Source organism: Triturus cristatus, chromosome 3_1 (genome assembly GCF_964204655.1).
Source record: "Triturus cristatus chromosome 3_1, aTriCri1.1, whole genome shotgun sequence".
NCBI lineage: Eukaryota > Metazoa > Chordata > Amphibia > Caudata > Salamandridae > Triturus > Triturus cristatus.
This window is the reverse complement of record NC_140583.1, coordinates 717,089,511-717,112,185: the sequence shown is the minus strand read 5'-3', so window position 1 is coordinate 717,112,185 and position 22,675 is coordinate 717,089,511. Positions and strand designations below refer to the sequence as shown.

Here is a 22,675-nt window from a genome sequence, read left to right as displayed (position 1 = left end):
ATGGGGTTCCCGGGGCCAGAAGTGGCCCGGGAAGGGGGCCTCAATAAAATTAAATTAAAAAATAAATAGAAAGAAGCACAGCCCTGGGGGATGGGACCCTGGGGCCAATGAAGGCCTCAGGAGGGGGGCAATATATATATATTTTTTAAAATATTATTATGTGGCCATGCCCGGGGGTTGGGGTTCCCAGGGACAAAATTGGCCTTGGGAGGGGGGCCGCCACTTCCCTTTTTTTATTTTCAATTCTAAGAAACAGGGCAGGCCCTGGGGGATAGGGTCCCCAGGGCCTCAAATAATGTAAAAGAACAGGGGCCCCACAGCCCCCTTCTAAAAAATTTAATTAAAAAAGCCGGCATTGTGCCGGAGGCCCCGCCCCCTCCCTGCAGCACTCAGAAAATGCACCCCTGGCATGTTGTAAGTTGGGGAATTAATTTCCCTTCAATACTGAGGGTCCCTGGGGGCCAACTAGCCCACCAGGTACCTCCAGTATGCGACACAGAGCTGCTCTGCAGAGAGGTGTTCCGGGGCCACGGACCTTTCTACACCTCTCTGCAACGCAGCTCTGTGGCGCTTACTGGAGGTACCTGGTCGGCTAGTTGGCCCCCAAGGACCCTCTGGACTCAAGGGGAATTGATCACCCAATTTTCAAAGCGCCTGTGGGCGCGTTTGCACAGTGGTGCAGGGAGGGGCCTAACAAAACAAGTGTGCAAATGTGCCCCCTGGCGCATAGTAAATTGGGGTATTAAGTCCCCTTGAATCCTGAGGGTCCCTGGGGGCCAACTAGCCCACCAGGTACCTTCAGAATGCGCCACAGAGCTGCATTGCTGAGAGGTGTTCTGAGGCCACGCCCCTTTTTACACCTCTTTGCAACGCAGCTCTGTGGCGCTTACTGGATGTACCTGGTGGGCTAGTTGGCCCCCAGGGACCCTCAGGACTCAAGGGGAATTAATTCCCCAATTAACCTATACAGACACTCACACACCACCACTCATCCAGAGTTACTCACACACCTAGTCAGTCATGCAAAGAATCAATCACACTTCCATTTACTCACATATACAGTTATACACACACCACATCTCTTATTCATACAGAAACAAACGCATACGTACTCTCTTATACAATCACTGATACAAGTACACACTCATCCATACAGCCACTCTCACAATCACTGACTCTCACGTATAGTCATTTATATACTCCAACTCTCACATGCAGTGCCTTTTACATATGTAGTTACTTGGACATGTACCACTGAGACATCCATTCACTCACCAACACACCCATACAGCTGTTTCCACATGCACTCTTGAATCCATACATCCAGTGAATCAACCACTGAAACATCTTTCCACAGAGTCACACACCTCCCACCCACCCACACACACACTCAGACACCCATACAAATTCTCAGGCAACCAATTGATAACACATATAGACACACATGTAGCTACTGGCCAACCCATGCAGCAGCTTATACAACAGACAGACTGATACAGACATTCACACAGTTTAGTCACTAGCCCATGCATTCAGTAAGACACATTTAATCACTCACTTAAACAGTCAGTCACGCACCTACTAAATCCTCCATGCAGACACCTATACACCCACTCATTCTTCAATACACCTTGGCATATATATAAAATATATTTAAACTTTAAACACACAGTCACTGGATTATGTTATCAGTGATGTCATTGGAGATGTCATCAGTGATGTCACTGACCATGTCATGAATGATTTAATATGTGACGTCATCAGCAGTGCATTGCATTGCGTGGGCGCAAGTTATAGTTAGCTGAACTAACTAGAACGGCGGAATTTCTCTGGTTTTGTACGAGTGAAAAGTCCAACTAACTATAACGTCCCTGAAACCTATGGTTTTTTCAGTGAATTTCTAAGGTTTTTTAAATGCTAATTACTAACTATAATGTACCTGAAACCTATGGTTTATATATATATATCCTTCTTGTTTTTGTTTTTCGCGAACCTCTAAAATCCCAACAAACCATTGTGCATGAACTAAACGAAGCCGAGCCCAATTCCTTATCAGCATGGTTTTTTAATTAATTCATGTAGCAAACAACGCCCGACGCGTTTCGGAGCAGCTGCTCCTTGGCCACGGGTCAAGTTACGTTTGCATTCACCTATTACATATAGTGCACAAAAATCACAAAATAAAGATAGGACTACTATATCACATTAAAGGAGTCACAAAACGGCAATGAATATTTGCAACATACTAACTAAATCAATAACAGATTTGTGTACAAATCACGGTTTTCTCGTGTCGCTGTTTCACCATTTCATTTTACAGCCATAACTGACTTAATTCATACCACAGTGGGCTAATGTCAATTTGAACATTCCAATTCCCCCCAATGGGCCAGTTATACCATTTTAACACATTGTCGTTTAGCCCAAGTGCGCTTATATCAACACCAAGTGATGCATCAAAAGTGGGTGGCATATAACAGCAATACACTTAATTTCAATTCCAAGAAAATAATAAAACAGGCATGTGAGAAAGTGAAAACAGTAAAGAGAGTTGACCTGTTGAAAGTAAAAAGTCGAGATGACAGTAAGGAAGAACCTATACAATTTATAATGTGGTTATAAATAATGTTGTTACAGACCCAAGTCGATGTTGTAAGTGTATTATAGAGTGAGGTCACACAACCACATCTTGTGAATCCCACTTTCTTCACAGTTACCATTGTGGGCTGATAAACACCTAGCACCTGTTCTTACTTTTGTGCCAATGCAAACATTGCATGAGTTTAGAGAAGCAGTAGATTCCATGTTAGCTGAGGAAAAGAAAAAGTGTGAAAAAGCAGGATGTGCAAAAGGACAGGATGGTGTCTGAAAGACTAAGTAAATTAAGATTTGGCTTGCCAACATCACTTTTTCCACAGATGGATAGGTTATTTCATGACCCAACATATGTGTGAAAAGATGGGATGATCAATACTTTTAATTCCAACTGGATCAACCCTCACTTTGGAAACGTCATAGTCAGACTACAGATAACAAGTAGATTTTGAGGAAATGCCACAGAGTAATAATCTAAGGAACATCTTAGTAGTTGTATGCATGTTTTCAAAGTGGGTTGAGGTACAGTACAAGACTATGTAATGCACTGATAGTTGCAAAATGATTGCTCAAAGAATTGATCCCTAAATATGGAATGCGTTGAACGATTGAGAATGACAAAGGTGGATACTTTAAGCATGATTTCATGAAGATGATCTGTGATACATTGGACATTAAACAAACAAATTACCACAGTTACCATTGATAATCATCTGGTGTTATTGAGAGACTGATTAGGGTCATTAAGAACAAACTGATGAAATTGTGCCATCTACTTCTTTGAAATGGCCAGATCCTTTCCCTTTGGTGTTACTTCTTCTGAAGTGTACTCTGAACAACAGGATTGGTCTAAGCACCCATGAGATACTGATTGGCGGATCTATGAGGATTCCTAGTATGTCGTCAGCAGCTCTGCTCAGTAATACTGATAATTTCATCAAGGATTATTGCAGACATATGGCCCATTCAGTGCACCCTATCTCTCCCCGGGTGCAGCACACCACTCTATCTGTACCCTGAGTTGCATGTAACAATCTATAACCAGGTGAATGGATAAATATCAAGACGCATGTAAGGAAGGACTATCTGCAACAAAGGTGGACTGGGTCTCGTCAGGTTATCCTGGTGACAAAGTGATTAAGTGTAAAGGTCTGCCTTCTTGAATTTACACCTCACACACTTGGAGAGTGTTAGTTCCAGAAAAACTGTTATCGCGAGTTCTTGAGTCAGAGAGCCAGACTCAAAACATGTATAAAGAGGAAAGAGTGGCAGAAGAGGCAAGCACAAGTGAAAACCAAAATTCAAAAGCAAACAAGGAAAACAGAAGTTTGAAATAGAAGTTCAGTTGCATGTCAAATCAAAGAAAAACAAGTTCAAACTGAAGATGAGAGTTTGCAAAGGAGTTCAGAAATTGGTGATGAAAAGGTAGCTGGAGAAATTAGAGAAAATGCTAATGGACAGCTTTAAGAGAGCAGTGAAGAATTTTCAGAGGGAGGTGCAAGACAGAAATCAACGAGACAGAGAAAGCCAAGGAAGAAATACACCACTACTGAATGGGCATACTTGAGAAATATTATTTCAGAAGAAGACATTATCCTAAATGATCTTAGATTTTTGTTTGAAGAGCCGAAAGGGCCTGTGTAAAGTTAAAATGAGATGGAGAAAACCCCAGATCCTGAAAACGTTTGCTTGTAAAATAAGTAAACTGTTGACTGTTAAAAAGTTTTCTTTTCCTTTTAACTTATTTTTTAAAGTCTTTGGGTTTTTGTTTTGTTTTTACATATGTATAAAAATTATTTTAAAAAAGGCCGTCCTCCGGGAATGGGGTCCCCCGGGCCAAATTAGGCTTGGCAAGGGGGAGGGTCACACAGCCCCCCTCCCCTTGTAAAAAAGCAGATGGCTCTAGAGGATGACATTCCCGGGGCCGAATAAAGCTCGGGGAGGGGGCCGTGAGGCTCCCTCTCCTTTTTAATTGTATTTGGGCTCAGGAGATGTGGTCCTCGGGGCCTAATAAGGGTTGCAGAGTGGGGTAGCACTCACCATCCCCTTTGAATTTGGCCCCGGGGGGATGGGGACCCCGGGCCCAGGACGGCTTGGGGGGGAGGCAAGGCCCTGCACACCACTCCCATGTTTGTTGTATAGTGTCCCCGGGGTCTTTTAAGGCTTGGGGAGGGATGTCGCATGGCCCCCTCCCATTTTTATTGGAACATGGCCAGAGGGATAGGGTCCTCAGGGACAATTAAGGGTCAGGAAGGGGACTGCATGGCCCTTTCCTCCTAATATATAGGTTTTAGCCCCAGGTGCGCCTGGAGCCCTAAAACCAACCCTATGCTGCTTATGCCAAATGCTGTGTGTGGTTGGCAGTAGCTGCAGGTTTGGCCACAGGTCCTAGTGGTAGGTCAAGCCCTGTGGCCACCACCCCTGCTGCGCACAGCCAGGGTAGATGTGTGTAGGGAGGGCTTAGCTGCAAACCAGGCCATGGGTCAATCCCATGCGAGGCCGTATACAGTGTGGGGCTGGCTGCCTGCAGGTGGGTTGACCACTGGACCTAGCCACAGGCCAGGCCCTGTTGCCAACCCCCTGTTGGGCATGACCAAAAGCAGTGCGCTGTGCATTGGGTTGGGTTGGCTGCCTGTTGGGGTTTGTCGCTAGGCCCTACAAATTCACTGAAAAAATTAAAGGTTAAAGCTTACTGGCTATTGTCACATTCTGTGAGTGACTTCTATACCTTCAGCTTCCCTGTTTAAACATGGCCGCTTCCAATTAGTTCCTGAGAACTTGTTTGTAGTAGTCCTATTTTCATGATCACTACCCATAGTCCTGCTGTGCACATTTGGCGTATTTCACTACTGAAGTCCTTAAATATTGCTTGCAATGCTCGTGCGCCACAGATGATACTCGGGGAGCTTATAGCCCCGTTTGCCGCCACAGGACCCCCATGTGTAGCCCTGTTTGGATTATATTCAGATAAGCCCTAGCCTTTATATCTGACCTGGATCTAATCGTCCCTGTTATCTTTTTTGTTAAAACCCCCCCCGCCTCATGTTGAGCCGTCTTTGAAATATGCGATCGCTGGGGATGTCCATTTCTATCCTATAAACAGCGTTTACGGCTGTATATCTTGGGCACCCGTTATTTATCCTTCATACCGGGGTAGTGTCTGTATAGATAGAGCCGCCTTATTTGTTAACTTACTACCCAATAGTATGTTTTTGTCCCCCCGGTCCCTCCTATGAATTTGCTTTCTTATTCTCTGGGCTACCACTAGCGGGATTGCATCTTAACTATTTGAAATCTTGTGTTTATCTTGTGCCTCGCCTCACCGTTAGCCCGTTGCCGTTTCCGTTAACGTTTCTCTATATTTGTTAATCTCGTCTGACTTAGGGGCCCCCCTCATTTTTTGGATTTATAAATCTGTTCCGATATATGTGGCTCATTACTCCCCGCCCCTTTCAATTTTTTCTTTGCCCCCAGATACTGTTGAAACCAATTGGATTAGCTAAAACGATAACATAAAATTGTTAATGACCGACGACTGTCCTACTCATCTGCTTCTTTCCGATCTTTGATACCTTATGATACTTCTGGAACCCATCCTCTATACATTTCCCTGGGTAAGATGTCCTTATTATTTTTGGAATGTATCTATTAGCCTTTTTAACACAAACATTCCTGATGTCCAAAATGTATCCTTACCTTTATAGATATCATCCTTTTGAGTTTGTCTCAATAGTACATGTTTTCCTAAATCTTAAGTGGATGATTGTGTGTATATATATATCCTTTTGTCCTTCGACTCGCTTGTCAATATGCATGCATATTTTCTGTTTTTAGGCAAAGGTTTTCACTGTATATGCTTATGTGCATTTACACATAAATTTAGGGTGATGTTTGACTTAGTGTCCTTCCATACACGATACTTGGCCTCTCTCTTTTTATCTTGGTGCACTCTCCTCCACTGTCTGTTATTTAAAAACGTATCATTTTTATTTATTCTATGATAAATTCCTGACATCACTGTGGCTAACATACATTTTAACGTTGGACATTTTGGTTCAGAAAAAAATAATTCAACCATATAATCATGTATATTGTATGCTTATTGTTATCTTTATAACATCTAGATACTCTGAATCGTTGACAATATGTACATTGACTGTCTGTCATTTATTTTCTTGTATCACTATCCCAATAGGTTGTTTCTTGTGTGTCCCACACTCTCCATGTATTTACCGCCCTGATGAAGGTGTAGCACCCCCTGGGCCTGACACCGAAACGCGCGTTGCCGCTACATGAACTCGTGTATTTGGATCCAGTTTCTATCCATTATTGGGAGAATACACAAGAGCCTCGAGTTTTACATCATTTGGCTGTATATCATTCCTGACTGTTTTAACCCCTTCCATGCCCATGACGGAACGGTTCCGTCATGAGCATCGGTTGCGCTGTGCTCATGACGGAACCGTTCCGTCATGGCCCCGCCCGCGCTCGAACCCTTCAGCACCGCGGGGGAATTCCCGCAGCGCTGAAGGGGTTAATAATATACATGACTGTTAGAATGCTCTGAACTGAGATTGATGAATGAGTGTGTATGCAACGTTTGAACCTTGAATGTGTGTTGTGTGTTGTAGTTTATTGTGTGGGACTCATATATATATATGTATATTATGTATTATTCACCTATTTTTGTTTTTCTTCCTGTGAATCTTGATAAAAATGTAATGAACCACGATGATAATAATGAGAATAAAATAATAGATATTTTGTAACTATGTTATCTTTTGAATTATTGTGATTATATCCTACTGTTAGCCCAGTGTTGTCTAATATTGTCTGACCCTATTTAGGCACTATATATACCCTATATATAGGCAGGTTGATTTCCTCAATAGTAGTCTGGTAAATAAATGTTATAGTTAGGTGTGATAAAAAGATCTGTTTCTGTTTTTTTTTAAACCTTAGGAATTAACTGGAAAAAAAACAAAGCTGAAACTAATGTTATATTTAGGTGAATATGTTAGTGATTACATTAATGTTTTGTGCTAAAAAGACACAGAAAGCTAACAGCTATAGTTAGCGTAGTTAACTATAACTTGCGCCTCCACAAGCTTTGACAAATGCTCTGTAGTACCAAACAAATTCTATGGAACCTACTGGACCGAAGTAATCAACTGTCATCTGTACACAGAGTTACTCTTCAATACAAAGATTTATAACATGTTCAATACCTCTACACACCTATGATGCATTAGAAACACATGCGTTTTGTAAACGCTTACTCCCATTAGCTGGACACAGGCTGCACAAAAATATGTAGAAAAATAATATAGTAGTTACCTGGCACTATATCATCTATGAAATAAAGTAACACACTTGTTGGATGAGATAATCAGTGATGTCATCAATGATGTCATTTGAGTTGTCATCAGTGATGTCATAAATGGTGTCATATAGCATGTCATGAGTGATGTTATATGTGAGGTCATGAGCAGTGCATGGCGGGGGTTCAAGTTATAGTTAGCTATGCTAACTATAATTCTGTGCAATAAATACAAATAATAATGAGCATTAATAGTTTTTATGTTGGAGGTGAGACTGAAGATTTGTGAACTTTCCTTGATGCTAATAGGGATGCTGTCTGACACTTTCATTTGGTACTTAAAATGATTTCTGATTTCTGCCTACTCTGTATCAGGGACAGACTCGGAACCAAAAGCAGCCCAGGCAATGTTGACGGACCAAACCCCCTGCTGCTTTTGTTACTGGGGGCCTATATAGTAGCACTGCTACAAAACCGACCCCCAGTAACAAATAAGGCCCTCACCGCTGCAAAATCGGCCCCCACCCTTCCAGCCTCCCGGGTAAATGCACGATGCCCTCTACGGCCAATCCAGCTCTGCTCTGTTTAACTTTCCATTTCAAGCCTTTATGGCATTTATTCTGTAAAACTCGTAAACGTTTCATATGATCTTTAAATTAGTTAGTGAGCGGTCCCAGTTACTTATTTCGATAGGCTGCTAAACTGATGTGGGAAAGGGTGCCTTTTTGAGCAAATATTTTCTGTGGGAGAACTGTATGAGGGTAATTTTTGTGTTTCTTGATTCTGGGGTATCCTAGAATACAGGGGTATGCTTTTTGCTTTCACAGTATTAATTAAAAATATTTATCTATCTATCTATGGGAATGTTTTTTTTTGGTTTGCTAATAACTTTAGTGCTGTTTGACAAATCTTCACGAAATAAAATAAATAAATAATTCAGCCACCTCAGCTCTTTCTGGAAAGTTTGGGGGTGGTCTGTCAAGCGGGATTCAAGAATAAGGACGTCCCGAAAATGTGTTTTCTTCATGCAACTTCCCACCGGGAAATTGAACAGCACTACCGCTAAAACAGCTAAACGGAATCACACCACATTTGGCAGAAAGCTACATTTTTCCTAAGAAAGTGTGCTTTTTGATTTGGCATAAATACATTCAGCAACTTTGGAGTATTACGTTTTCGGCATTTATAGATATTTCGGCAGTGGCAGCTCCCCCATTGGGGCGTGGGGGCGTTGCCCCACTGCTTTCTTGGTAATAACTACCATTTTATGTTTCTGCCTTCTCGCACGCCGAGAAAGCAGAAGTGCCTCGTTGGAGGTGGCCGGTCCTACTCGAGGGCAGGGGGGGAGTGGCTTGCCCACTGTTGTGAATACAGACTGTTTGGTCGGCCCTGTAGGCTGCTGTGCAGCAGCCTACATAGAGAAAATGGCTCGGGTGGGGCGCGCTCCGATGTGCCTCACGAATCACAACGCTGCCATTGCAGCGTTGTGATTGGCGGAGGGGAGGGAGGGAGGCTGCCTTTCCTTGATGTTGGTGACGAGAGCTACAGGACAGCGGGAGCGGAAGTCGGGACCCATCTGGAAGCGCAGGTGGCATGGGACGGTAAGTTTTATTTTCATTAATAAAACCCCTCCCGCCTCCCCCCACGACAACCCCATTTCCACCCCCATCCCCCTCCCCGCCCGTCATGCCAGCCGTGACTGTTGATTTGTCACTGGTGCATAGATTAAAAAATAAATCCAGCCTGCATGCTTAAACAAGCATTTACAATGCAATGGTCTCGGCATTGGTAAAGTTAGAGCTATTGGCAATGCTCATGACATTATTTTTGCTTATGTTTTTTGTTTTTAAAACATTTAAAGAAACGGCATTGTCATGAGCAATGCCAATAGCTCTAACTTTAACAATGCCGAGACCGTTGCATTGTAAATGCTTGTTCTGTGTGATGTGCTTTCTTACTGTCTCCTTCATGTTCGTCTCTTCCCCTTCAGTTTCTGTTGTCCGGCTTCTGCCTGCTCTTTCCTCCTGCGCTCACCAGCCTGCGTCTCTGCATTGCTTTCCCACCTGGCCTTGTGTTGCTTTGCGTCCTCTGAGGTACTGCTTTAGCGTTCCACCGCCCACCTACCACCAATGCTTCGCTTGTCCTGCCCATCAATCCGCTTAAAAAATGCTTATGCACCCAGGAATATAAGGAGACCAGTGGATCTTTAATGGGAGAATGGTGGAGTATAGACGAGACTCATTGGTGCCTTTGGTGTTAAGATTAGACGAGGAAATTGAGTATGGATTGACCTGGTAGCTTCAAACCACCATCAATGTTACCCTTCTGCCGGAAATGACGCACTTTCCTTTGCTCGCATTCGAACGTGTGACCTTCTCCTTGCCCCCAGGTTGAGCCATCCCTCCCCTGTATCAGTTTATAAGGAGCACATCCCAAACTCAGCTGGATTGATGCTCATGCATCGACCTTGAGGAAGATGAAAGGCTGAGTCGGCTCAGCTAGGATACAGTCTGGCAGCAGAATGGCGCAGGGGATTTCTCAGTTTGTTTCTGTTTTGTCCACAGGGTGGCAGGATTGGAGACTGCCCCATTGGAGTAAGGATGCTGTCTGTTCACACGTGACACCAGCAATGTTTTGATTGGATTTTATATTTTTGTAGTGCTAACTAATGCCCGAGGGCGTGTAGGCGGCGGAGAGTTGTCTGGAAAGGAAAAGCAGCAGCTAGACCTCTACAGAGACAGTGATTTGTTTTTAAGCCATTTGAGGAAGTTTCAATATTATCTTGCACTGCGTGTCACATTGTGCACTAATGTGTTCTGGGAGGTTAGCGGTGGTGTGCCTGATTAGTAGGGGGTGCTGTTCTGGGAGGTTAGCGGTGGTGTGCCTGATTAGTAGGGGGCGCTGTTCAGGGAGGGTAGTGGTGGTGTGCCTGGTTAGTAGGGTGCGCTGTTCTGGGAGGTTAGGGGTGGTGTGCCTGGTCAGCAGGGGGTGCTGTTTTGTGTGGTTAGTGGAGACGTGTCTGGCCAGCAGGGGGGTTGTTCTGGGAGGTTAGTGGGGCGCTATGGAGGACGCTATTCTAGAGGCGTATCTGGTCAGCAGGGGGCACTGTTTTTGGTGGTTAATGGAGGCGTGTCTGGCCAGCAGGGGGCGCTCTTCTGGTAGATCGGCGCCCCCCTGGTCCCAGAGAGCCTTCTGTGGCCCCTTCACGCATTTGCTGCATTGTTTGTGTAGCTGCTCACAGGGGGCTCGGTCTGTTATTTCCCGCTCTTGGTTTGTGTAGTTCACAGGTGAACAAAGAGGCTAAAAACTCCAGTGAGCACACAGGGTAAATAACTGGGCCCTCAGTGCACCTCTACCAGCAACTGCAGCAGTGGGGCCAGGGTGGCATGAGACGTGTGAAGAAATGTCAGGCACAGAGGCATGAGGTACACGACTGGCAGTGCAGAGGTGTCAGCCCTCGCCACCCCCCCACCCCTCCACCAGGAGGGCCTGGGCCTTTGTAATGTGATATTTTAAGACTCCTCCTCGAATTTTGCAGTGAGAGGGCCATATGTGAGCGCCCACCGGCTCGGATTGCTGTTTCATTCACACCTGGAAGCAAATGTTAAATACGGAACGTTGGAACCTTGTGTCGCTTTCAGTCCTTCAGCGAGGAAGCGGGTGATTCCGGCGGAAGTGACCTTCCTGTGTGTGCGCGTTTTGCTCGTCTGTTAGATGAGGGGGCATGTGGACTTCTCAATACAGTAATTTTCTCAGGAGCCATCGCTAGCCGAGACCTAAAAAGCTTTGGCCGCAGCACATAATGATTTACAAATGAAATACTTCTTAAAAGTCTCCTCTCCAACGGGCATCCCACACCTTGCCAAAGCCCTAAGCACAGTTCAAGACCGGATGGCTTCCCATCGTTTAAAACTGAACCCAAAACTTCCAAAACTGAATTCCGTCTTATTTCTTCATTGAACTCCGCCTTAAAAGTAAACAAACTATTATCGACAGTGCAAAATCCTAGGGAGTCATATTAGATTAAGGCTCAATTTACAAGCACAAACCAACACCATTGCCAGAAATGTAAGCTATCTATTGTATCTACTCTGGGGAATTTGCAGCTACATTCCTCAGCAGGGTTTTACGTTTCTTGGTCAATCACTGGTGCTAACGAGAACCGACTACAGTAACTCTCCCCTGACTGATCTTCTCAAGATTCATCTCATTCCTCTAAAATCAGTCCTACATTCAGCAGCACGCTTCCTCTATGGGGCTAAAAACAATGCCCATGTTTTATCGCTACTGGTTACTCTGCACAGGCTGTCCGTTGAATTACTCATAAATATGCGCCACATGCGTGGCACCAGTCCACATGCTATTACACAATTCTACGACTGCTTCAATTTATATAATAATCCAATGTACTTGGCTCATTTAAATATGCCAACGTCTTCGGTTAATGTCATTTTGTACCTCCCTATAAAACATGCCTTTTGCATAGAGATTATGCCACAGTGCACTGTGTAGTGCTTACTCTACTCACGGCGCCTAGAAGCCCCGCACTCACCGCTTCCTGCGCTTTTCTTCCTTCTTTTGTTTACCTGCCCAAAGACAAGCGTAAGGGGAAGCCTCGAGGGCGGGTCTCGCACCACTTCCGGCATCCTATTGGCCAATAGCATACGCGGCAGATGCTCAAGGACACGCCTCCTGCCCCAGAAAAGGGCACATCAGGCGGCCGTTTTGAACTTGCTAAACCTGGATTTCAGTATAAAAGGAGCATCCGGCACCCATATTACCTAATTTACAGAATGTTGAAAATAATACTAGATTCGCTCAAAAAACTTTTGAGTAATAGGTATTTGCTCCAAATGCATTTTATTTGTAAATACTTTGAAACATTATTTGTTGAAACTTATTAAAGAAGATATTGCAGGAATCATGCTGAAATCAAAACGAAATGCATTTTTTCCCGTTTGCTCTACCTGACAATGCCATTAACTTTCCATTTCCTTCCAACCCTGTCCTTCAAAGATGGCCGCTTTCAACGCTTTTTTCTCCAGGAAGTAGGCGCGGCTGGTAGTCGGTGTGACTCCAGAGCTCGGCGCACGAGCGTGCCAGAAGCTGCGGGTGGCCGGTAGCTAAGGACCACAGAAAGACACAGTGAGCGGCATAGAGATGGACGACAGACTCTAGGGCTGCGAAGGCAGGGAGAGAAACAGTGAAGAGGGCCAGGAAGGGAGCAACGGAGGGGGCAGAATTAGATTGGACGGCGATGGGGGGGGGGGTTCGGGGGACGGTAGAACGGGAAAGGCAGAAGGGGACATTTTATAGGTCATTAGATTCAAAGGGGAGACTGGAAAAGCTCCGAAAGTAAAAGCGATAGCGTGTGTGCGCGGGAGCAACGCCGGGGCACCACCGCCTTTCTCCGAGGCACAGCAGAAAATGCCTCGGAGAAAGGGAGTGTCCTTTTCGGATTGGGGGGCGTGTTTTGCTGTTGTCTCCTCCCTGAGACTTCTCGCAAAAAACACGCCCCCCGATCCGAAAAGGACGGGGCTTCAACGGAGTGACTGGACCTCTTCTCCAGTGGCTGGCCAGCATTTAAGAGGCCAGCCAATGGAGAACAGGAGAGAAGAGGGGCGGGTGCAAGCCCCTCTTCTCAAAGTCACTCAAACTCATTAAATCTCGGAGCGAGACTGCGCAAGCGCAGCCTTTCGCAGCCGAGACCTAAAAACCGGGAAGACGTGACAGTTGAATTTTGTTTTCTCTTCGGATGGTGTTGGTTTTGTTTGTTTCGAGGTCGGATCTCGGTAGCACTGGAGCGGGCAGACCTTCGTTGCTCTCTGTCTACGTTTCCAGCTTCCACTTTCCCCCCTCTCCGAATACTTTACAACACAGCCTTGGACATGAATCGCCTTGGCGCACACTTATTTTCCACAATAAAGCATGATGGCTCCTCTTCGTGGGCAATGAAATCTCGATAAAGCTGGCACTATCTACTTATCGGCGTTTCTCTGCCCACAACAAGCAGCTATCATGATAATTTCAGAAAATAAGGGGCATATTATCAAGACAGGCGATACAATTATCGCCACTTTAGCGGCAGAAAACTGCCGCTAAAACAGCGATAATGGGCTTGATAATATGCTCTATGGAATTCCAATTGAAGCCCATGTTAGATGTCCTTCACATCTAACATGGGCTTCAATTGGAATTCCATAGAGCATATTATCAAGCTCATTATCGCCGTTTTAGCGGCAGTTTTCTGCCGCTAAAGCGGCGATAATTTTATCGCCTGTCTTGATAATATGCCCCTAAGTGTGTGCAGGATATGCTGCCTGACGCAAATATAAAAGTGCAGGAGAAAGTGGAAGCTATAAACCAACACTGTATGCTAGCAATGCATTCTTTAGTAAAGTTAAGTCGACCTTGCGTTTCTCATGTTAAAGAAAATAGAAAAAACAGCCTCGCGTGCCTCTTTCCTAGGGAAGGCTTACATTGTTGGGTTCCAGCTTCCATTTCACCAGTACTTTATATTTTGCATTACAGCATTGGGTGTTACTCTACCAGACCCACACTTATTTCCCCAAATGAATCATGACTGCTGCTCGCCGTTAATTATAGTATTTTAGAACCGGCGTTTCATTGCCCACAATGAGAAACTCTCATGATTTATTTCGGTAAATAAGTGTGCGCGTTAGTAAATGAAGGATGGTCCAAGGCTGCCTGGTGCAATATAAAACACATTTGGAACAGATAGGAAGCCGTCAGAGTAAATTAATTTCCCTCTCTGGCTTTTTCTACCCATAAAAAACTTCTGGCCTTTTGGTCCCACTAGCCTCCAAAGCCTTTCCCACGAATTAGGGATGTAGCATTTCTGCTTACAGAAGAGCTGTGGGCACAAAAAGAGCCTCATCCTCTTTGCATCAAAGCCTATTGTGACTGATGGTAACTTCAAGAAAGTAATGCCTGCTAACAGTCACAGAATTTAGACACTGGAAGACTGCTAGTAATGCCTGCATCTCACTTCTTACCTCCTCAAAGATAATTGCAGCAGGCATGTTTGGACCTGGGCAGAAAATAAACTGTGGGGCGGATATTAGAATTACAGTGGACTCATTACTGAATTAATAGCTAAGAAAAAAAAACAGGGGAGGGGGGTCTAGGTTTTCAAATCAGGGCAGTATTTTTTTATTTACAAGGTTGGGGAGAGAACATGTATTTATGCTTGCTGTAGGCAATGTTTCTCTTAATATCCGGGAAATCAAATGTAAAAACTGGCCTGCAAGTCCTTATGGGGCAGTTTTAATGTGTTTAAATATTTCAAGACTTCATGTTCACAATTGCTTTTCTTGCTTTCTCAAATTGCTTTACAATACTCCATTTGCCACTCCTTTTTTCAACATTTTCTCACGGGGAAGACCCTCAACCCCACCCCAAACCCGCCTTCAGTCAGTCTGGCTCCCTCACAATGCAACACTCATCCCCCAACTTTTACGCTCGCCACTTTCAAATGTCACCAGCCGCCACTGTATTTCGGACAGCAGTGTGCCCACCTGCTCTCGTCACCGCAATACCAAACGCCACTATTGGATTGTTTTGTGAAGGCACGTGTTGTACACCCATGCGTGGACTACAACGTGTTGTAAAGGTCAACACGTTGTAGTATCCATGTGCATGAGGGTAATTGACACGCATGGTACCGTCTTATATTCCTTTAAATCATACCAAGTTTAGAAAGCTGCCCCCTTTAATAGAATGTTTAGTAAATAACACAGCAGGTGCTCTAGCTGGTATAAATGAAGGGATGCTCACAATTACAAGTATGTTCATTCAAAACCAAAATGCTTCCGAAATGCTTTTAGCAAAGGAAGGTGGCGTTTATAAAGTGAATAATTTTTATTCTGCTGGTCTCAGTATTTTTACTTAATAAGATGTCACTTTTAAAGGCTAAAAATGCAGCCTATTGGCTGTAGTGCATGTTTTCATTGTATATTGTGTGAAGTTTCCTTCACCATGATAGATGAAGAAATAACGATGTAGGAAGAAATAAGTTACACTGTGCAAGAAATTCATTCCTGCAATGTACTTTAACGTTGCTATTTTACTTCCGTAGGAAAGAATATATGAATAATGAATGAGCACAGAAATTCACAATGCAGTTGTATTCTAATGATAGTGTCCAGACCGAAATCATGTGGAAATGTATTTATTTATGTGGAAAATCTAATTTCTTAAATCCGTAGCTGACTCAATGTTATGTATCTAAAAATCTCATCATTTGTTTTGTGTAACCCATTGTTCCACACAATATAAATTAACTCGAGTTACTGTTATTGCGATTCTTTTTTGGGGGGGACCTGCCTTTTACTCAGATCTCTCTTGGTCTGTTCTTTTTTTATTTTATTTGGAGCTATTTTAGTAAGAGCACATATTGTGGGGCATTTTCTTATATTTTGCATATTTACTTTATTATTGCTTCAGAGCTCTATTGACTGCAGGCTCACTTGAACTCACTCCATACAGTTGCACTCTTATTTTATCTTAATATCAAACTAGGTCGACACTTGCAAAAGGTGTGGGAGCAGATTTACAAGTTCTGGCGCATCTCTGCAAATCAGCAGGGATGCGCCAGAAAAGATTCGACACGCATATCTTCTTGCGCCACCGGGAATGCGTCGCATTTACAATGTGGCGCACTGTGGCGCAAGGATAGGGCGATGCGTGTCGCATCCTGTGGCGTAAGGCGGCGCAATGCTGGAGTCGTGTCGCAAGCGCGACGCAGCTCCAACAATGTACAGGGGCCTCCCATACCTAACGTGGTGCGCCACTCCTTATGCCTGCCACAAGCAGGCGTAAGGATTTGTCACAGCGGCTTCTGGAAAGTGACTCAGTGAAATCTTGTAGATTTCACTGCGTCACTTTTACGAGGCGTTGCTGCGACGGAACGCCTACCCTGCGCAAGAACGCCCACATGAAACCTGACGCAGGTTTCATGTGGCGCAGGGCTTTAGATGCGTCACGTTGTAAATAAGGTGCAACGTGGCGCATGGTTTAAGCCGCCACTGCGTCACAAGAGTGACGTAACGGCGGCGTAAATGTGGCGCATGGGGCTTGTAAATCTGCCCCATGGTCTTTTTCTCGGGGCGCACATTATTTTCCCGTGTATAGAGCTTTTGTTAATTTTGATAAATGACCAAATTATTTGATTAGGCCTTTACAATCTGAATCGTTTGTTGTTTCTTTAGACAATCTATATGCCAAGAGCAAAACCTTTGATTTTCTTTTTTGTAATATTTTGGTAAATTCTTTTTGGCACAGTTTTGAAGTCACTTTGACTCCCACTGATCCTGCGGATCGCCCCATTCTGATAGACTGAAAGTATTGACAAGCCTGTTTGGTTGTATTCTTAAATACATACGGGCATATTATCAAGGACTGCGTTAAAAATGATCACCGGTTTAGCGGCAGAAAACTGCCGCTAAAGCAGCGATAATGGGCTTGATAATATGCCCTGGAGAATTCCAATAGAAGTCCATGTTCTGGTGTGAACATGGGCTTCTATTGGAATTCTCCAGGGCATATTATCAAGCCCATTATCGCCGCTTTAGCGTCAGTTTTCTGCCGCTAAACCGGCGATAATGTTAATGCTGTCCTTGATAATATGCCCCCATAGATTTAATAGCTGTAAATTTGTTTAAGCTTATTTTATCTATAAATGCATAAACTTCTTTTTCCGTCTATCTCTATCATTGTTCTCTCTCTCCCTCTCTCTCTCTCTCACTCTCTTGCTCCTCCCCTCTTTCTGAAGGACTATTTTCTCACTGAGAGAAGCATTCTAGGGTTTGAGGTGTGACTGCAATCCTGATAGCGGCTGCGGAACCAGTCAACGAATGACAATCCGTGCAAGGGGCTCACCTACATCCCACTGCACGTAAACTGATCGCTGGTGCTCTTTCTTGTTTTTGTGCGTGAGCTGTTAATCCAAAAGCTCAACTGATGCTGAAAAAGAAAAATGTATGAGCCCAGTAAGGCCTGAGGACCCAATGCAAACTAGCTGCAATGCTCTGTGTTTTCTTTTTTCCTCTTCTTTAGACGTCAATGCATTATGAAACTGCAGGTGATATCTGTTTGGTGTAGAGCTGTCCTCCATGGATCAACACAATGGTAAAGCTGCTGATAGCAATACTACCATAATTCAGAGAAACAGCCACAAAAGCCTGCATTATTTTAACAGTTTCTAATTTCCAGAGTCCTTTTCTTATTACAGGACCCACCGTTCACCACAAAATTAGTTGGCCAAACGATGCAATATGGGTCTCCATATTCGCCCACAAGGTGGGTGTCTTGCAGGACCGCAATCTGTATTCCTCACCTCGTTAAAGCAGAATATATTCTGTATCGTTTTGCCATTGAACTCATCCCCTTTATGTATCATGATATTATTTTCTAAATGGTGCAGCGTAGGCAATGTGCAGGGGTGTATGGTTTGCCTGACTCTAAACAGAGAAGGCAGATTGCCAGTTTGCAGACAGGGTTAGTGCCAGAGTAACCAGCCCGCCAGACTCTAAATGATGCCCTCTGCCCCACAGGCCTTGAGGTTGTTCACATCCAGCAGCTTTCATAATGTTCCCTTTTTCTCAAACAGAGGCTAATGTCTGTTACAGAATGGGAAGCTTCTGGGATAGAAATATCGTTTTTGTATTAATGTGATAAAAGCTATCAGCACCCTATAGGCATGGAAAGGCCCCCCCACCCCAGCTGTGGCCTCTAATGACTAGAGTCACCAGTGCAGGATCAAAAAACGACAGTGTAATAGACCATACAAGAGATCATGGCCACTGACATGACATTGTTCAGAATGGACCACTGAATATTTGGATATTCTAATTCACATCCGTGATTGACAGGTGTGGTGTCCATCATGGCCACAACTTCAGAAGGCCAGCAAATACAGATAGCTGGCCTTAACGCCAACTGTGCTTCTTCTTTTATCATTGGGACCCAGTATGCAGAAAACAGAGATCAGTTCAATTTTGTTGACGCGCAAGGCAAGAACATTTCAAACAAATTACTACAAAGAGAAATAGCCCCCTCTAAGGTCGGCTTCCTGGAGAAGTGTCAGACAACAAGAGTTATTCAGGCTGTAAAGTACTTCACGAAGTAGTCCGGGATTTAGATCTGAACATAAACTACAGGGTAACAGCGCCTTGTACATAGTTTTGGGACAGTGTTAATGGTCAGTTCCTAAATTGGGTTGGTTAACTCAAACTACCTGCCCCTACACTTTTTGGGTAACCACATGGTCTAGAAGTGCCCTATCTTGGCACCCCATCACTTCTACATTTACTCATTTTCACCTTCTTTCTCTTTCCTTTCCAATTCCAGGACATTTGCACCATCTCTAAGGCTGGGTGTAAAGTATAACTCCCTGTAACCCATTCATTTATTCGCTTACATGCAATTTTGGAGTTTTTGATTGGAGATATTGAGATCTTACCTTGACATTTGTTGTTGTTGTGGATATCAGAGAAGTTGTAACGCATGGCCCTTGTTTTTCTACGTATTTGCACTGGGAATCACATGATACGAAAACAATACAGCCCCTGTCGTCAGTCCGAGTGTAAATAGCCTCACCTGTATCCAATGACATGTACAGTTAGGCCATTAAGACACAAAAGCCAGGGAGTAGTTTATTTTTACATTCAAGATGACAGTTTTACCCTGTAAAACAGCTTCCAACGTTGCACCATTCATTTGCTATGGAACGGGCCACAGTTATTACACTTCAGTCTCATTCTTATTAATGCCCACATACTCCAAATAAAAGAAAATAGAAAATAATCTTGAGTAAATCTATTTGCCCATAAATTAGGAGTGGGCATATCTGTCCTAGTACACTCTAGTTTAATTACCACAAAATTATTCGTAATTATGTGAAAAGTATAATCCAGCATTTCGAGATACTTTCTTAGTGCAAAATGTACCCTTACATCCAAAATGGCACCGAGGATTCCTTTTGCGCTCGGAAAATAGCGCTAAATGCTAAAGGACACGGACAGCAGTAGCCAGCAGCTGCTCGCCTTCTCTCAAGGGCATATTTACAAGTGGATATCGCCACCAGAACTTCACATTTAATGACGTTCTGGTGGCGATATCCCCTTCTCCGTATTCACAAAGCGGTGTTAAGTTACTTAACAGGGCTTAACGCCGCCTTGTAAATAAGAACCCTTTTCACACTTCACTTAGCTTGAAAGGGGCGTGCAATGGGTTTTGCAGTGAGTGTTCTGTCGCAACACCCATTGCGTTTTTTTACTCTGCCCCCATATTTACAAGGATGGGCCAGCGCAAAAGACTAAGGCCAGGTAAAACCTGGTCTTAGGATGGCGATACGAGGAGAAATCATTATTTACTCTATTCTCTAATTCTCTAATTAATTATTCTACAGCAAATCGCCTTGCAAGATTGTTTATGTGCAGGAAGGTGTCCTAAACAATCACCCCTGCAGCGCAGGCTCCCTTGCAACCTGGCGCAAGGGTTCCTGCGCTGGCACTAGGCAGCTTTTTTTTTGCACCAGCACTACGGTAAATGCAGGGGTGCGCCGTATTTTTGTAAATGCGACGTATCCCAGGGTTTAAAAAATGTCAGAGTGCGGCATGACCAATATTAGCGTAACACTGCGCTCTGACATGTTATTCTAAGTACCCCCTTAGTTCCTTGCTCCTGTGCTCTGGCGGCAGGATTTTTGCCTCAAATGACTCTTAATTACTCAAGCAGACATAATTGCATAATTTCAGTAATTTCAGATCAAAAGAGTAATGAGTAATTATTGATGGTACCCCGATTACTCTTGCATAATTAAGATTTTGCCACGGCAAATCAAAAATCCACTATTTTTCCTTATTGGACATTTTACAATTAACCCCTCCACAATACCCTGCATTGCATTCCTACATTACAATTTTCATTTGACATTTCTGTATTGCTTGTTAATTCTTTCCACAGTATTGTCTTTCATTTGTCAATTGTTTCAGTTACCAATATTACTTTCATCCAATTTTCCCTATCCCATCAAGCTAAATTTTCCTCTTGTGCTCCTTTTTCTAGAGCAGAAGTCTCATATTGACCTCTTGTTATATCAGGTCAGCCACAGGTAATTTTTTAGTGACTAGTTAAAGCTTCTCATTCTCTCTATCCTGTTATGCTTTATTCCCAGCTGCCTTGTGCTCCCAAGTACCTTGAACCAGCCTGGGTCTGCAATAAACCACTATTAAATGAGCAAAGACAACATAATGCTTCAGACTAGTGTTTCCTGTGAGTCTCTACCCACTTAAGGGTCACAAGCTGATTTTTGGTGGATCGAGAAAGTGGAACCCATAAGTAAAGATGTGTTTAACTTGTCTGACAGAGGTCAAATATCAGGATATGTCTTCTGATAAATTGCTGCAGGATTGGTGTTTACTTTTCTTTCTCTGACTGCAAACTGAGAGGAGATTTTAAAGTGAATTCTGTGAGAATCCTCCTAGAGTACTGGGAATGTGAAAAGAAAGGCTCTGTGATGTCATTTTTTGCAACACACAACAAAATGTGAATACTTGTAAATGAACTGTATGCATGTAGCAGTTAGGAAAGCAAAAATGAAGCACATTTTCGTGTAACTCTGAAGTGTGCTGGAAACAGATTTCAATAGGATCAAAAGAAATCAGACACTTGACTTAGTGACCCACAAATGGTAAATATTCACAGACTCCCGATCTCCACACATAATGATTTGTGTGCTGTATAGTTCTATCAGTAAAACTGTATGTCTGTGCAAAGTTAGTGGCCATTTCAATAAAAAGTTGATGTCTGTGAATGACAGTGCGCGAAAACATGAAACGATAGTAACATTCAAAAATCCCCCCATCTCATGTCTATTAAAAGTAGGTGTGTCACAAACGTTTGTCATTCTAAAACATGGGCCACGGTTCTATGACAGTTGGGTACCACTGTTGTAGACAGTAAAAATAAGAAAAGGTTTATGAGGACTCACGGCAAGACTGTCAAATGGGCCATCTATTTTGAAATCATACATAATTTGGAACAGATTACAACAGGTAATGGGTGTACTACAGGTGGTCTGTCAATAGGGTTACTAGGAGTCTACCCACACAATTAGAAGTAAAGAGAAGGGAAAGACTGGCCGCCCGGTTTGCTTCTCTCCGACTGCCTAGTATAGCAGTTGAAGAGCAGCACAGCAGTCCAGCGACACACATTGTGCAGGCAAGGTGGGTGATTTCAATATCGCCCAAATCTCACATTTTCAGGATTCAGGTGAAATGATAGACTCAAAGGGGCTGAAGGAACTGGAGAATGGTTAGATGGAATACGAGACAGAAACATTGGACTGATTACTGTTAGCGACTCTCATGCACTCACTTTCTGGTTTGGAGTAATTTCCAGTCATGAGCGGTTCAGACATATTTAGTCCTTATAGGAATTTAGTCCTGTTTTTTGTAACGTGTTGCATGGTTGCATTGCCTTTCCATTCCATTTCTCGCGTCATATTGCACACATTCTGCGTCCCTTCACTGTTTGTTTTACCTTTATTGATCCGTCAGCTCCCTTTAGACCCTTCACTTCCTTAAATAGATGGTTGTGCTGTCTCTTGTTCTATTTCTTGTAGAGTCTTACCAGGTCACCAGGGAAGGTTCAATAGTGTCCAGGGGCTGGGCATTATTCCAGGTCGGCTCGCGGCTCATCATATAGCACATGGGTTCAGGAACTGGTAAGCCTTGT

General features: G+C 43.7%; 1 protein-coding gene across 1 annotated transcript in view; it reads right to left on the bottom strand.

The window, feature by feature from the left end:
• LOC146860841 (uncharacterized) overlaps positions 1-22,675 on the bottom strand; it is a 915,295-nt gene that overhangs the window by 308,634 nt on the left and 583,986 nt on the right. The window contains exon 31 of the mRNA XM_085646176.1: positions 19,398-19,534. Coding sequence (XP_085502302.1) covers positions 19,398-19,534 — 137 coding nt within the window. The remainder of the gene's footprint in view (positions 1-19,397; positions 19,535-22,675) is intronic.